This window comes from Talpa occidentalis, unplaced genomic scaffold, assembly GCF_014898055.3.
Source record: "Talpa occidentalis isolate TD23 unplaced genomic scaffold, MPIMG_talOcc4v2.1 talOcc4.5, whole genome shotgun sequence".
NCBI classification, from domain to species: domain Eukaryota; kingdom Metazoa; phylum Chordata; class Mammalia; order Eulipotyphla; family Talpidae; genus Talpa; species Talpa occidentalis.
In genome coordinates this window covers 127,710,028-127,725,920 of record NW_023604861.1, presented here as the reverse complement: position 1 = coordinate 127,725,920, position 15,893 = coordinate 127,710,028, and the positions used below count along the sequence as shown (strand labels likewise).

Genomic DNA, 15,893 nt, shown 5'->3' with positions numbered 1-15,893 from the left:
GTTTTCTTGTTTTAAAACTGAAATGAGTCAGATTGGAAGCTGATCTAGGAAAAAGTGTCTGGGAGGGAAGCTCAAAGTAGCCATGCGGGACTCTGTGTTTCAGAGCCATTGGAGAAAACAGATTCCAGAGCCAAGCAGGGGTGTCCACCAGCTCCTCCTGGCCGGAGAGGGCTGGAGTCCCGCCCATAGCCCTAGCTGACTGGGGCCATGTGGGTCTATGCAGAACGTAAAAGTCTGTGTGTGCTGGCTTGGTGTGTAAGTAGGCAAATGCATGTGTGTGCACACCAGTGCCCCTATGTGAATGTGTGTGCAAAGTTGAACATGTGTGTGTAGTTCAGGGGGACAGGACTATAGACAGTGTGGGTGGTTGGGGTCTTGCATTCAGAAGGAAACAGATGCAGAGAGGGAGCAGCACACTGACCATGACCAACGTCTAGGCTCGTGGGGGCAGGGTGACCCCATCTCTTCTCTTGTGTTCGGGTGACCTCGAGTGACTCTAAAAACTAACCCTGTCTGAGCAATATAAGCTGTGATGTTAATGCTGAACTAGCTGACTTTTGCGGGGGGTGTCAGGGGTTATTGTAGACGTCATTCCAGAGAGAATAGTCCCTGCAGGTGACTCTGGGGGGTTGTGTTGGGGTCAAGGGTGAGCTGTACCTGGCTTTCATCTCATGGCTGAACACCTGGGTTTCCCGTGGATGTGATTATGAATCAAGAGCAAGCCCACTTTCTGTTCCTTTGTCTTTTCTTAATAATCCACAACATCTGGGGCATCTCTGGCCCCCTGCAACCCAGGGAAAATGAATGTGAAAGACTGTGCCCTCGACACAGCATTCCTCTTGCTTCCTTGGGTCCCTGAATAGTAGTAAAAGCTTATATCACTGCTTTGTCCCAGCTTCTGTTCTGGACCCTGGACATTGGGTGGCCATCCCTCATTGGAAGGAAGATTGTCATACCAATTTGTAGATGAGAAGCAGGGCTCCGAGAGGTGAATTGGCTTGTGTAGAGTCACAGGGCAAGTTTGAGGCAGAGCAGACCTCCCCACAGCTGGCATCATCAGGTAGAGGGGAGGTACTGCAGACACCGAGCGCGGGAGGCCCGGCACCACAGTGTAGCTGCCCCGGCTGACTGGGCTTCCCCCAGGAGCTCTTGGACCCTGCACCCCGGCTTCTGAGCTGCTCCTTCCTGGAAGCCACCTGGCGTGAGCTCAGCCTCACTGCATGAGCCTCACCCCACTTACTGCAATGTTTAGGAGCAAGCAAAGGAAACTTCACGTGCCTGCATATTTAAGCACGTATATTAAGTGGAACAAGCTATTTCTGAACACGAGAGTGGCCAACAGCCTTAGAGGAAATTAAAATGAACCATGACAATGGAAAATTGCACAGGGGCACGGCAGATTCTCCAGAGATAAATACAACAAGCCTTTCAACAGCATTCAGGAAAGACTAGAGATCATGGAGATTATGTTGTAAGAGAAAAAAAGGAAACTTGGAAAATTAGAGCTCAGGCTCTCTACCAAGGAAGACCAGCCGCGCTCCGGTCAGGCCTGTGGGCGTCCCCCCCAGTAAACATCCGGGGTCTGGAGGAGCAGAGGCGATGGCAGATGGATCTTTTGATCCGGTATTTTCCCAACACCTCTTGTGTGCATGCTCTGTGGACGCCGTGGGCTGCACTGTATCCTCCCCCCCAAATCAAATGCTGAGTCCCTAACCCCCATTTGATGGGATTTGGAGATGGGATCTTTGGGAGGTAATTAGGCTTAGATGAATCATGAGCATAGGGGCCACCATCATGGAACTGGTATCTTTCTAAGAAGATGGGAATAGCCATGTGAAGACGCAGCAGGAAAACAATGGTCTGCAGGCCAGGAAGGAGCTCTCACCAGAACGTGGCCACGCTGGCCCCCTGATCTCGGGCTGCCGGCCTCCAGACCTATGAGGAGTAAATTTCTGATGTTAAGTCACCCAGACTGTGGTATTTGGTCATGGCAGCCTTAGCTGACCCAGACAGGGGGAGCAGAGATGGACACCCACGTGGGCCTCAAAGAACTCTTAGGCCTTTAGCGTTCAATAGATTTTAGCTGAAATAGTTATGACTATGACACCCCCATTAGCCTGTATGAGCCCCTGAACCGCAGGCTGCCTGTCATAGTGTCTCCAGCCAGCAGAGCATCTTAATAGGGTGGAGTGAATGAATGAATGAATGAATGAATGAATGAATGAATCAGTGACCCAGACCCTGAAGGATGTGGGCGCTGGCACAGAGCAGGCAGAGATGTGGCAGGTGCCGGCAAGGAAGCCAGGCCTGGCCATCTGGGGGTGTTTGTCTGGGATCCTTCCTGACCTAGGCATCCACGGCAAGCAGCCACAGGCAGAAACCCCGCGTGCTGACTCATGGTGGGCCAGACCAGCCACCCAGGAGATGGTAGAAAGGCTGCCCATCCACTGCAGACCAGGCCAGAGTCTCACACCGATCTGGTCACCCTGAACCCCCATCTCCTCTGGTGTCACTCCCAAGGAGGAGGTTCTACTTGTCTGTACACCCCAAGAGGGTCTGCTTCTCAGCCTCCCTCACCCCCTTCCACCCCTCTTAAGGATTTTCCCTCTTTCCCTCATGCACCTGCACCTCCAGTGAGTATGACTAGACTCTTTCTGCCCAGCAGACTTTCCAAGCCCGGAGAGAGGAGCTGGTGCCAAATGATGCGATTTCCTTTAAAAAAAAAAAAAAAATCACTTAAACCACCTCAACTCTGAACAGAGGGAGCTGGACTGGACTGCAGCCAGAGGGCACTGCTCTCCCTCGGGACCTTGCTGGCCCCACGCTGATCTCATTACAAGGAGCCTGCGCCAGCAGAAAGCAAGGAAAGAGCTCCAGGGAGCTGGATGATGTAAACTGAGTCCAGTGGAATGCTTCTGGAATATTCCACTGTCTGGCCGGTCAGCCCGCCCTGCTCCCAGCCCCACACAGTGGGGGATTTTAGCTCCGGGTGCTAAGACACACTGGGGCACTAACTTGCTTCAGAGTCTTGAAGTCCCTGCAGTGAAGCCGGTTCAGCTCCTTCCCCACGCAGGCATCCCGGCTAAGGCGCCATCTCACTGGGACATGTGTGCTGCCTTCTTGTTTCTTTGTCCTGCCTGACCTTGGGGCAAGCCCACCACAGTGCCCTCTCTTGTTAGGCCTGTAATGTGGTCACTGAAGTTGTCTGTGTCGGCGCCTTGTGGGACGGGAGTCGAACTCAGTTGACTTCTGGCTTGGAGTGTCAGCTACTCGAGTCCCGAGTCCCCGACAGAACTTAGGACTGTTCCCTCCGGCAGGGGAGCCTTTGTGTGTTTGAAAAATAAGGACTGCCCTGTGGAGGGTCCAGACTCAAAAAGGTGGCTAGCGGGGGTTTAAAGGGAGTGTCAGGTGTGTGTTAAAGAAGGGGTCCATGGGAATGGCAGACAGCCAGGACTCAGTCCTGGTTCTTTCTGCCTCCCAATAGGCCCTGAATACAAAGGAGACCACAATTAATCCCAGAGTGACCTCTGGGGAGAGTCTGGGGCAGAAAGGCCAGGTCAGACCTTGGCTAAGCCTTTCTAAAGACCCGCTGCTTCACCTGGGGTAGGCAGGGGCCGTCTTCAGGAAGCCCTAGGCATCCTGCTTCAGAATTAATCTTGGAGGCTCTGAGTCCAGGCCTCTGTGGCCAGGCCCGATCAGCACATGGTCAGTCACACACCACAGGCATCCCCACAGCCCCTCTCAGCTTAGCCACCAGGACAGAAGGCTTTTCTTGCCAGATTCACTGAGGATTCCAACTGTGAGCACAACCAAGGCTCCCAGGTGTGTGTCTGCATCTGGAGCTGACCCAGGGAGGACGGCGTGTCACCGGCTCTGAGGCTGGAGGCCCGGGGGTGGGCCCACTGCCTGCCGGGCTGGCCTGTGAAATGTCCCTTCAAAGTTCAGAATGCGTTCTTCTTGCCCTGCCCACCTTCCCACCCACTCTGGAGACAAGAATGGAGAGGGTCACAGTGCTGCAGAGGCCGAGGTGAGCAGGAACAGGCAGGGCGGCGGAGCCGCCAAGCAGGCCAGGCAGGTGACAAGGGACGGGGCTGCCAGGGAGCCAGGCGGGCTGATTGAAGGGGGGATGATGAAAGCCCGTCCCAGCCCCGCGAGCAGGTGCCCCTCACGCTGCTCCTCTCCCCTGTCTGTCCGTCTGGCCACTCACTCACGCACATCACAGGCGTCCGCTGAGGGCCAGGCCTGCCCTGCCCCTTTCAGCGGAATGAAAGGGAAACCGGTATCAGAGGGGAGCTGCTGCCGGGGAAAGGGCCTCTTTCTTTTCAAAGACTTTCATTTGCGATGGGCTTTTTTTCTAGGTGATCTTATTTCAAAGCCCCTTTGAAAATTTTGTGGGTTTTGTAATGGATGAAAAGTTACTTGGAAATGGGACTAAGAAGTTTTCACTTGAAATTTGTTAGAGGAAAGTTAAAAGCTTTGAGTTGTAAGGTTCTGCCAGATTTATCATTTCTTTTGTCCACAAGGCCCGTCCACCAGGAGGGGTGTGGAGGAAGGGGCTGGGGGCCTGGAGGGGGCACACGACCGAGCAGGGCGCGAAAACCGGCCAGGCCACGGCTGCCTCGCGTCTGCAAGGAAGGCCGGCTGTGCCGAGCTCCGCACAAGTATCTCTGGCGCATCCAGGCTTTGATGTCAGAAGAGGGAAAAGCAAACATATTTCCAGAAGGCCATGGTTCCAGCAAAGACAATGGCTACCACAAGATGTTTCATAATAATTTTGAAAGAAGTGGCCCAAATTTACTGGAGCGAGGGAGAGAGAAGGCCACAGTGGAGGACGGGCAAGGGAAGAAGGAGAGCAGCTCAGAGGAGTCAGGACAAGGTTGGAGGGACCAGGAGAGGCGCTGCCAAGGAGAGGGAATGGAAGGGAGTGTCAGGAGGAAGGAGGAAGGTGTGTTGGGGGTCACAGAAAGGACGGGGAGGTGCTCCTGGGTTGGCTTTAAAATAGAGATGACTTTGTTTAAAGACAGTCGAGGAGTGAGACCTGAGGGGCCATGGAGTAGCAGATGCCCCGAATCCCATGGAGGGGGTGACCACAAAAGAAGCGGGGAGCCAGGTGGATGCTGAACTGGCAGGTGAAGTGGTCAGTCTCCGTGCTGGGAAGTCAGGGGAAGGTGCTGAAGGGAAGGTGCTGGGGAGAGGGCGCAGCTGCTATCGGTGGTGTCCATCTCTGCTGCCCTGGTCAGGACTGAAGAACCCATGCAGGGGGCCAGGACCTCAGGCCTGGATTAGGGAGACCCATCAGTGCGGGTTTAGGCCCTACATGGTTTGAGGGGTGGGATGGAAGCCCAGAGGACCTTGTTACCCACCTTGCCAGTTGGAGTCTGAGTAGGACGCCCAGTTGGGGCTGAGCAGTATGGGGAAGGTGGAGGCACAGCTGGTTTTCCCATGGGCACTGGGGCAGGTGTTCTGAGTGTTACCCAGATAGGGTAATGTGGGTGTGGCCTTGATGTGGCTAAGCCCATACGGGGCTGTCAGCCGCGGCAGTAATAAGGCAGAGAAAGGTGGCCTGGGAATCTTCTGGGCCCCACAGAGCACTTTGGAGGACTTAGGACAGAACAGACCTGGCAGAGTCCCAAGCCTGGCACTCTCTAGCTGTCATTGACGTTCTCAGGGCCTCTGACTCTTGTCTGTAATATTGAAGGTGCGAACGCAGAACTCCAGGAGGAAGGAAATCTCATCACGTCTGTGCCTGGATGCTTGGCATCCACTTATGGCCAGAGCTTGTTGGGTCCTTAGTGTGATCCATTGAGAGGACACAGGATGCGGTTGGTGGTTTCACCTTACAGTACTTGCAGGTGACCTCGGGCTGGGCACGAAGCCTGAATCACAGGGCCAGGAGGCAGGCTGACCTCAGGTCCACCCCTCCTGCGGCTGCCCTGGCCAGGCTGTCCCCCAGGGTTGCTTGCTCCTTCCTCAGCTCCCTGCCCGCCTCCATCACCTCCTCGGCCCCACCTCAGCCCCAGCAGGAACACTTGCCCTCCGGAGACATCATCATATTCCGTAATATGATTGGAATCTGAATATATATTTAAAATGACAAGATTGAAATTAAAATTTAAATAAAGAATTACTTTTCTGTAAGTTGCTCCGAAAGCAGTAATTTAGCAGCAAATTGATAGAGAAAGGTAAGCACTGGTCCTTTAAACCATCGTGCAGTTTCCGGCATGCGAGTCAGAAGTGTCTCAATTTAACACATCATTGGTTAGTATTATTAGAAATTTCGCTGGGCTCCGAGCACATTATGGTGCTGCTCCAAAGTGGAGGCCAAGGGCGCCGGGCTGGGGCCGGGGGCCGAGAGGGCAGCCTCATTAAAGAGGGCGAGAGAGCCTCAAGCCAGCCTCCCCCAGCCAAGTAGGGCTTTAGCCGCCATTAGTTTCTTGCTTGAAGTTCAGCAGCAATCATGAAACGGGGACTGAAAGGCCCATAAATGCCATGTGCTCTTCCCAGAGGCCACAGATTTATCGTTGTAGTGTCTGTCCACACTTCTTTCTGGCCCCTTGAAATTCAGGCTGGGAACAGGGGTCCATGAAGTCCCATGAACCACATGAGCAAAACCCAAAAACCTGTCCTGGGGGGTACTTACCACCCCCGCTCCGTGCGGAGACCTCATTGCATCACATGTCCCTAGCACACCAAGCTCCTTCCCATTTCTGCTCCCTGACGTTGCTCACTCTCCCCAAGTCCATGTCATGCACCGGTGCATTCGTCCAGCCAACAGTGATGGATGCTCCCGCTGCCAGTCTGCACCTGCAGGACCAGACACCATGCCAGGTCCCTGCCCCATGGACCTCACCCACCAGAACAGGCTCAGAAGTGGTCCTGGAAGGCAGGGTGCCAGGACTGATGCGTGGCAGGCACAGGGTTGAGAATAAGCAAAGGGTGTGCCGGCCCCAGGGGGGTCTCGTCCTGCATCTTTCAGACTACCCTGACCACCAGGGTGCCCCTGGCCTCCATGGCACCTTGCAAAGTAGAATAAGGTGCTCCCTCCTGGTGCACAGGTTAGCCCCACCCATAGGTTCACAGCCATGAGCCAAAGGAGCCCTGTGGGAGGAAAAGTGATGCCCAGTGGTGCCAGCCCAGTGGCCCCTCTGCCGGGCATATTTCCACTCTCTATCCTCTGAAGCCCCGGCACCTTCCCTCAGAAGGACCGGGCCCGGTAGTCTGTGACTGGCTCTCCGCAGGCCCACAGAGCAAGCCCATCTGCACTGTGAGGCCTGCTGCACGGAGGGCACGGAGGGTCCCCAGCCCCCGACAAGCATGCGCTGCAGCCCAGGCCACCGCCGCACAGAGAGTTTCAGCCATAAAGAACCAGGGCCTTTAGTGCTCTTCAGTGGCTGAAAGAAGCAGGATGCTGTCAGCCACCATAAAAATGTGACCTTTGAAAATTTACAAGAGCTCAGGGTTTAAAAGCTGCTGCCTTAATGATGCATCCCATTAGCATCTCATTAAAGGGAAGCAGAGAGAAGCCTGCTCAGGCCCAGTGATGGGCAGATAGGGCCACTCCACGGCGCCGGGCAGGAGGGGGCTCTCCTGTCTGCCTCTGCCGAGCAGCATCATGTCAGTAGCAGAAGCCTGGCCAGGGACGCGGGGAAAGGCCAAATGTCTGAGTGGCTTTGCTGAGGTCCTGGACGATGGCAGGGGACAGGGCTCCCACAGCCGGCCTGTTCCAGTTGGTGTCTATGGCTGCTCTGGTGTGTCCTTGTCAGGGCACAGGAGGAGAGGGACTCGGGGAGGCCTGGCCTTCTTCCTGGGAAGGCCTGGGGAGCTTTTGGCAGAGAGGTGGACTTCTGGGGACGCTGGACCATGGGGAGAAGGCTAGTAGACACTGAGCTTAGAGCTGGAGCACCACATACAGCCCCCTAGAAGCTTCCAGAACTGGGGACCTTGGGTTTACTTTAGACCTGGAGCACTTTGCGGCGTGGCAGAGGAGGGGGGGTTGGGGGCTCTGGGTGGGGGACGCCGGAGCTGACTCCCATCCCCAGGCAGCCCCACCCTTGCGCTCCTTGACAGCCTATGTCCATGTTTTTCTGAAAGGTGTGGAGGAAGAAATGTTCATTATTTTAATAAAATCAATAACAAATCCTGAACTGCAAGCTGCTGGTAGTTTTAGAAGATGCTAGGGCCAGGTAGAATAAGAGGGGCTTGATTTACGTCTCCTAAAGGAAAATAAAAAAGACCAGTTTCCTTCTCACTGCAGACATAAGAGCTTGCTTGTCATCTCCATGAAAGACACAGGCCTGTGGCAGCCCAGCAAGCGCCCCCCACCAAGAGCCCCCAGTTTCTTCCTGGAGTCCGCCGTGGCCTCTGTGCTCCCCTCCGTGGAGAGCAACCTCCTGAGGGCACGCTGAGTCTTGTTCCCCCACCCCGGGCCTTGGCTGAGCCTGTCTCGGAGCAAGGCTGTTCTTATTTACTGAAAGTACCAACTTGCAAGCCAGCAAGCCGGCCAGAGTGCTGTGGAACCGAGGGCCTGAGCCCTTGAAAAAGTGCAGTTTTTCAATTCAGAAACTCCACAGTTTTAGGGTAAAAATTAGAACTCCTGAAGTTTTAGGGTTTAGAATCTGGTCATCCACTCTCCAGGTGGAGACCCCAAACACCTCTCCTGGTGGCACTGGCAGCTATGAGGTCCAGGCCAGTGGCCTCCAAGCTTCAGGCCCCTTCCCCACGCTGTGGTGCTAGCAGGCGGGGCATGCAGGCTGGTTTAGCAGGAGAGAAATGGTAGCCGTACAAACACCCTGAAAACCCAGCCTGCCTCTGGCTTGGGAAGCCGGGGAAACCCTGTAGCAGAGAGGGGTTGCAGCGCCCCCTACTGGCAGAGGCGTTTCTGTCCTGTCAGTGTAAGCGGGTGCGGGTCTCTGCATTTCACCCCAAACAGCGTCCTGAATGGGACACCGCACAGCTTCTTTGCCCCTGAGATGTCTCTGATTTGGGGTGGAGTAATCTCTGCCTCCAAGTCCGCCAGCCCCGGGAGAGCCTGGAAACAGGCTGCAGACAGGGCAGCTGGGAAGCTGTTTAGAGAAAGTGGCCGAAGGGGTGCTGTTCCCACACATTCCATGTGACTGTTGGTGAGTGTGGCTGAATCCCAAGCCCCTCGCCCACCCCAGACTCCCGTCAGTCCCAGAGCCAGAAATGGGACCGGGGCCTCTGATAAGGAAGATTGGCCACTGAATTTTTCTTTCCTCAGGAGATTCATCCTGTTCCCTTGTTTCCTGCTCTGTTCACAGAGGCAAATCGTCTGAAATGCAGGCCAGAGACAAAGTGCAGCCTAATGCAATTAGCTCCGTGCAGCCTGCAGGTCCTAATGGGATGCAGCTTCTGCTCCTCCCAGCAGGCCCTAATGCAGGCACTGTTTGTCATCTGCCTTGTGCCCCAAAGTCCCAGTAAGAGCAGCCCTCCCTCCATGGTCGCTTGTCCAGGACCAGGAGTTTGGCTGATCAGAGGCCCAGCACTAGGGGGCACTGCCCTCCACCAGCAGGGCCACTGGGTGGGCTTCTATTCAAAGTCAAGAGCACCATGGCTCTCCCCTGAGAGGCCTACAGATGCCCTGTAAGACTGCTTGGCCTTCTGTGACTGTCCCTTGTGGGCAGCCAGCTCTGCCCACACCCCATCTCACCCTTCAGCTGAAACCTGGTTGAGCTCTGGCTACACCCCTGGGAACTGTGGTTGTTATTCCTGAAACCACCTCTGCAGAGACCCCTACCCCCATCATACCCCAGTTATCCCAGTCCCAACACATTTATTGGATTTATTTTTTTGTGTGTGTATTATAAATAATGGCAATGGCCATAGTGCAAGATTTGGCAAATACAGAAAAGTGCAGACAAGAGACTAAAAGTTGCCCATAATCCCCTCAGACAAAAATAACATCCGCACTAACATTTGGGATTTTTCCCTTACCACACATACTGTTTTACATTGTGAATTTTTTATATTTATGTCATTTCATGTCCTGCTTTTCTCATTTAACATTATAGTGAAAACATTTTACCCCCTCATTAAGAATTGGTACACATGATTTTTTTTTTTTAAGAATTAGAAATATTTTTTTTAAGATTTATTTATTTATTTATATAAGCACTGGGTACAGTCAGAAGCGTGGTAGGGTGAGAGAATTCACCAGAGCCAGAGCAGGGAGCAGAGCAGGCAGAAGGACCGAAGTACACTGCTGAGGGGAGCAGCGGGCGGCAGGAGGGGTCTGCGCGCCATGTGGGGTCTGCGCGCCATGTGGGACCCTCCTCCGGTGGCCGGGGAGCAGTCTGGGATCGAACCAGTGCTGCAGAGGCTGAGGGGAGCAGCGGGCGGCAGGAGGGGTCTGCGCGCCATGTGGGACCCTCCTCTGGTGGCTGGGGAGCAGTCTGGGATCGAACCGGTGCTGCAGAGGCTGCAGGCAGCTTTGCAACCCAGCGCTCAACCACTGTGCCACCGGGGAGGCCTGGTACACATGATTTTTAATGACTATATAATATTCCATCATGAGCTGTAGCTCAAGGATACCAGCCTGTCTATATGTTTGTTTTCACCCTGAGATTCCTTTTCTCATTAGTCTAGACTAGAGAGTGAGATCCTGGGACAGAAATCTGCCTCCTTCCTGCAACAAGGAGCACGGAGTCCCGTGATGGTGTGCCCTGCCACGTGACCTGGTGGCGGGAGCTGAGCTGTCCTTCCTCAGGCTTCACTTCCCTCCGTCCCCATGTTGTGCAGGAGAATGTTGGGGGCCTCAGAAGCTGGTGCGGTGGAGGGATACCCCTGATGGTGGAGCTTTGGAGAGCTGCCCTCTTAATGTCAAAGAACCAACCACACAGTGGCCCTGCGCCTGGGCCGAGCGCACAGTCGGCACTCAACACATGCGCGGGAATGTTGCTGCAGCGTGTTATTGATCTCAGGGCTGGGGGACCGTCACTTCTCCCAGCACGGACTGCTCTGTCCTTTGTGATAGGTCAGGTGGAGTGAGTGGCCATAGAGGGTGGCCGATAAGTCACTAGGCTGGGTGTTCCTGGAAAAAGGAGCTTAACAGCGGCCACAGCTGCTACCACTGCCCCAATTGCCCTGTGTTGCCCCTCAGGGAATCAGTAGGGCTGGGTCTCTGCCTCTGGCCCCCGGTTTCAGGGGGGAGTACTGTTCAGGGAGGGGCCCCAGGAATTGACCTTGCCAAGCTGTACTCACCCTCCTGCTCTGCTTCTCCCCAGGCCCCCGGCATCTCCAAGGCGGACAGTCAGTCCCAGGGACTCACAACCAGCATCCGGTGGGGGCAGACGCCCATCAATCAGTCCACACCCTGGGACACGGATGAGCCACCCTCCAAACAGATGAGGGAGAGCGACAATCCAGGTGAGTACATGTTGGGGTCAGAGAACAAACACCAGAGCTTCGGGGGGCGGGGGGTGTTAAAGGCCTTGGGAACCCCAGCTCCTCAGAAGGTCTTGACCCACGACTGCTCTGGAGTCTGTGGAATTCCCTGTGTCTCTGCTACTTAAGGAAGCATGTGGGAGAGCAAGAGTGTGCAAGTGACATTATAGGAGTGACTTTGTATCTGCTTCAGGCAATTTTGAATAGTCATTCCCAAATCTCAGTACTCTGATTCATAACAAATTTCTCTCGTCACATCTTCCTGTGAGGTTTTGAGAACTGTAATGTTCTACACCCCTGAGACTGGGGGTTCACCACCTCCTACAGCACCCCTTGCTTCTCTGGACAGCTTTGACCAAACAGCAGCCCTCTCTGTGACCGCCCATGGCCCAGACCTCCCCTTAGGATATGCAGAACAGGTCTGCATGGCCCTGCACATCATAACCCTGCACCCCTCCGTGTCTCCTGCAGGAAATCCCCCCAAGTCCTTCAGTCATGTCCCAGGGCCCATGGTTTCTGGACTCTCTGCCTCCAGGGAATGGCCCCTCTCTCTGCCCGCCTCAGGAGCTAGAACCCAACACAAAGACCCCACATGTGGTCTGACCAACCTCCCTTTCTCAACCCATCTCCTCTCCTCGTGCAGCCTTGGGTCACTTCTCGCCTGCCAGTAGGCCCAGCACAGGCTGACTCGACAGTCAGACCCCAAGACTGTCACGGCGACTACTCTGACCCCTGTCCCTCTCCTCCCAAGCTGGCTTGGGCAGCTGGGTGTGGGACCCCCAAGGGCAAAGCCTCACTGGCAGCTTCCCATGTGACTCCTGGGACCTCAGATTCCTGCTTTTACTGCTCAGCCGCACCTAACCCTCCCCAAAGAAGGTCAGCTGCACACTGGTCAGACTGTCCTCCGCATGGTCATCCAGACCGTGATAAAGTGGTGCACGGGGCTTGGTACACGTCCTTCAGGCCTCCAGCATCCTCGGGGCCATTCCCTGGCCTGTAAATCCAGCATCTCCATGCACCTCTGTGCCTCCTCCAGTGAGCTGAGTTCTCGCCTGCTGGGCTCTCAGCTTCTTTTTCCAGGCTCCCTGGAGAATCCTGGAGGGAAGGGAACCTAGGACGATGTGCCTGTCCTTGGCTCACCAGGATCCTCCTCCAACTCCTCCTCCTCTTAGGCTGGAGGGACATCCCCTTAGCTGCCAAAAGGGGGTCAACCCCCCTTACCGACTTTTGTCGGCTTCTGGTTTTCTCCAGCCTCTCGTTGCACATTCGTTATGTCCCCAGTCTGTGTGTCAACTGCATGCTCGCTGCAGCCCTGTGAGGCGGTATCCCTGGATCCCATTGCAGTAAGGGCACTGACTCAGGGGAAGCTTGCGCCCAAGGCCGCTCAGCTAGTGGAGGCAGGGCAGAGACAGAAGTGCTGTCCGTCCGACTCTGAGCCGGGCTGTCCACCACCACACCCCGTGGGCCTTCCTCTGGCTGACTCCTCAGGAAGCGCCATCAGCACCTAGCCATCTTGGCTCCTGCCCTGCCCCTCAGCCTTACTGCTGGGAGGGAGCCCCCAGCCCCTCCTCCAGCCTCTGTGGCTGGTGTTCCTCAGTGGGCCCCAGACCCCTGTTCTCTCTCCTCGGTTCCCCTCCCCAGAGACATGGTGAAAACCAAGATGGCATCTAGGAACGGGAGACCTAGACTCAGACTCATTGAGAGGTCCTGGCCTGGCAGTCGCTGCCGCAGGATCTGATCCGCAGGAGATGATCTGCCTCACTCACAAGTCCGCTGTGTCCTCACAATGTCAGCACAGCTCAGGGGGCCTGGGCACAGCTGGACTTTCATCTTATATTATCAGAGTCTCAGGAGGTATCATACCCCCTTGTTCAGCCAAAATCTCCGCAAAGATCACAACAGACTTATCTTGTTTCCCCCAGGGCTGGCCATGGAGGTTGCTTAGTACAAAGCCTGCCCCCACCCCCAGCAAGCCCTGGACAGCAGCCCCCGCTGGCCTCTGCCACGGCCACCACACCAGCCCCCCACCTGCCGAACCACAGGGCCTTTGCACAGCTGGAGGCCCTGGTGCTCTCCCTTGCCTAGCAAACACCTGCATCTACACAACGCCATTTTCTACCCTGGAGATGACGATTCTCCAGAAGGGAAGGAAAAACACATTTATAGAACATTTCACACATCCACACACTCTGCTGGTTTGCTGTGTTTTTGTTTTTTCAAATATATTTTCCTCATCCAGGTCTTCCCAGGAGACCTATGAGCAGAAGTTGCTAGCTCCATTTAACAGACAGGATGAATGAGGCTCAGAGAAGACAAGCAACTTGCCCCGGGCCCTTCATTAGTGAGTGGTCGTACTTGGATTTCAACTCGGGTCTACTTAAAGGTCTCTGCTGTGTTCTGTTGGTTGCCTCTCAGCCCCTCCCAGGCAGGTGGTGCTTCCTCCTCTGAGCCCATGTCATCTGCTCATCCACCCCAAATACACGTATCCGGTGCTGCTGAAGCGCGTACTAAATCTGTGAGTCCCTGGAGGCTGGCTCCTTGTGCACCTCTGGGAGCCCAGCACCCAGTCCAGGGCCTGGGACAGTCGGTGTTTGTTGAGTGAGTGTGCAACCGGCAGATGACATGTCTTCCATCTCCCTTTCAGGCACAGGGCCGTGGGTGACCACGGTGGCCGCCGGGAGCCAGCCCGCCCTGATCGCACACTCCTATGGAGTGGCCCAGCCTCCCACCTTCAGCCCGGCTGTGAACGTCCAGGCCCCGGTCATTGGGGTGACCCCCTCACTGCCTCCCCATGTGGGGCCCCAGCTCCCGCTGATGCCAGGCCACTACTCGCTCCCACAGCCGCCCTCTCAGCCACTGAGCAGCGTGGTGGTCAACATGCCCGCCCAGGCCCTGTATGCCAGCCCACAACCCCTGGCCGTGTCCACCCTGCCCGGTGTGGGGCAGGTGGCCCGCCCGGGACCCACCGCCGTGGGCAACGGCCACATGGCAGGGCCCCTGATGCCGCCACCACCACCGGCCCAGCCGTCTACCACTCTCCCCAGCGGTGCCCCCGCCACCAATGGGCCCCCCACGACCGACTCGGCCCACGGGCTGCAGATGCTGAGGACCATTGGCGTGGGGAAGTATGAGTTCACAGACCCCGGGCACCCCAAAGGTAAGTCCTGCTGCCCACGAGCCCCCTGTGTCCCCGCGTCTGTACCTCCCCGCGTGGTCACTAAGACATAGCATGGCCAGCAGTGTGGGTCCCGCTGCCCTGCGCTCTCCAGCTACCCCTTCACTGCCCCCAAGCCCAGGGCTGCAGGAGGACCTCCCCCTGCCCAAGACCACCTAAGCCCGGACTCAGACATGAGGCAGAAGGAAGGTGGAGGGCGGGACGAGGAAAGCGGGAATTGTGAGTGGGCAAGAAGAGGAGGGGAGGGGAGAGCCTGCACCGCCCAGGGTCCTTCCACCCCGGCCCAAGCCCGGCCACCCTCACTTCTGACCCCAAAGCCAGGCCAAGTGCAGGATGAGCAAGAGGCGTCTGCTCTTCTTAGGGCTCCAGGAGAGACGTGTTTGCAGGGGGGGCCTCCATTTCCCACTCCTGGGCACAGTGAGAACATGAACTGTCTGTGTCCCTCCCCAGAAAGGCGCCCCTGCTGTGCTGTCAGATGACAGCGGCCCCGGGGCATTGGCTGAGGCACAGGAGAAGCTCAGACCATCCTGAACCAGTTGTGTTTTGAGTTTAAAGACCCAAGGAAGACTCCATGCCGGATAGCTGGGCTGAGGAGACCGGGGCGGGGGGCGGGGCAGTGGATGGAATAGGACACTTGGCCTCAGACTCCAGTAAACCCCCCTCTTCAGCCCCTTGGCAGTTTCCATTCCCCTGAATTCCAAGGCAGATCCTCAAGAACAGAGCCCCCAGCCTGAGGGTTTGGTCAAAGTGTTTAGGCCTAGGCCCTGGCATCTCTCTGAGGGGGTCTGTCCAGCAGGAATGCAGAGGGGCCAGGAGGACCAGGGCCACAGACAAGAGGCTGGTGCAGGGAGCAGGGGTCTTCTGCTGCAGACTTGCTGTCCCTTTGAGCTCCAGAAGATGGAGACCCCTCTGGGCTCTCCCGGCCTCCCTGGAGAGGGGACAGCAGGTGGTCCTGGGCAGTGTGCAGGCCTCTAAGCACAGCTTCTCAGCCTCCCTGCTGCAGCCGGGAGACAGTCCGGGCCCCCGCTCAGCAGAGCACGCCGCCCACTAGCCATCCTTGATCCGCCTGCGCTCAGGAATCTCTGTCTTTATCCTTTCGAGCAATTTTCAGGCCTTGTCAAGCAACCCAGCCACAAAGCCGAGTCTAGATCTCCGTTGGGTTTCGTTCCCAGTCTGATTGCGCCCTGACTGCCTTTGTTTTGGAAATCAGCCCTAGTTTTAAATGACAAAATTATAGAAAATTACTTCTAAATTCTGGTAAACTCTTGCTTTGTTTAAGATCTTTTTTTAAAAAAACATTGACTAAATTGATTCTACG

The 15,893-nt window shown here is 55.9% G+C and overlaps 1 protein-coding gene across 5 annotated transcripts in view; it reads left to right on the top strand.

Moving 5' to 3' along the window:
- Positions 1 to 15,893, top strand: part of KLHL29 (kelch like family member 29) — a 255,870-nt gene that overhangs the window by 187,789 nt on the left and 52,188 nt on the right. For all 5 annotated transcript variants that reach the window (XR_008554134.1, XM_054701329.1, XM_054701328.1 and 2 more), the window contains 2 exons: positions 11,241 to 11,382; positions 14,045 to 14,557. Coding sequence is in view for 4 of the 5 variants with exons in the window: in XM_054701329.1 (XP_054557304.1) it covers positions 11,241 to 11,382; positions 14,045 to 14,557 (655 nt within the window). In the remaining variant the exon portion in view is untranslated. The remainder of the gene's footprint in view (positions 1 to 11,240; positions 11,383 to 14,044; positions 14,558 to 15,893) is intronic.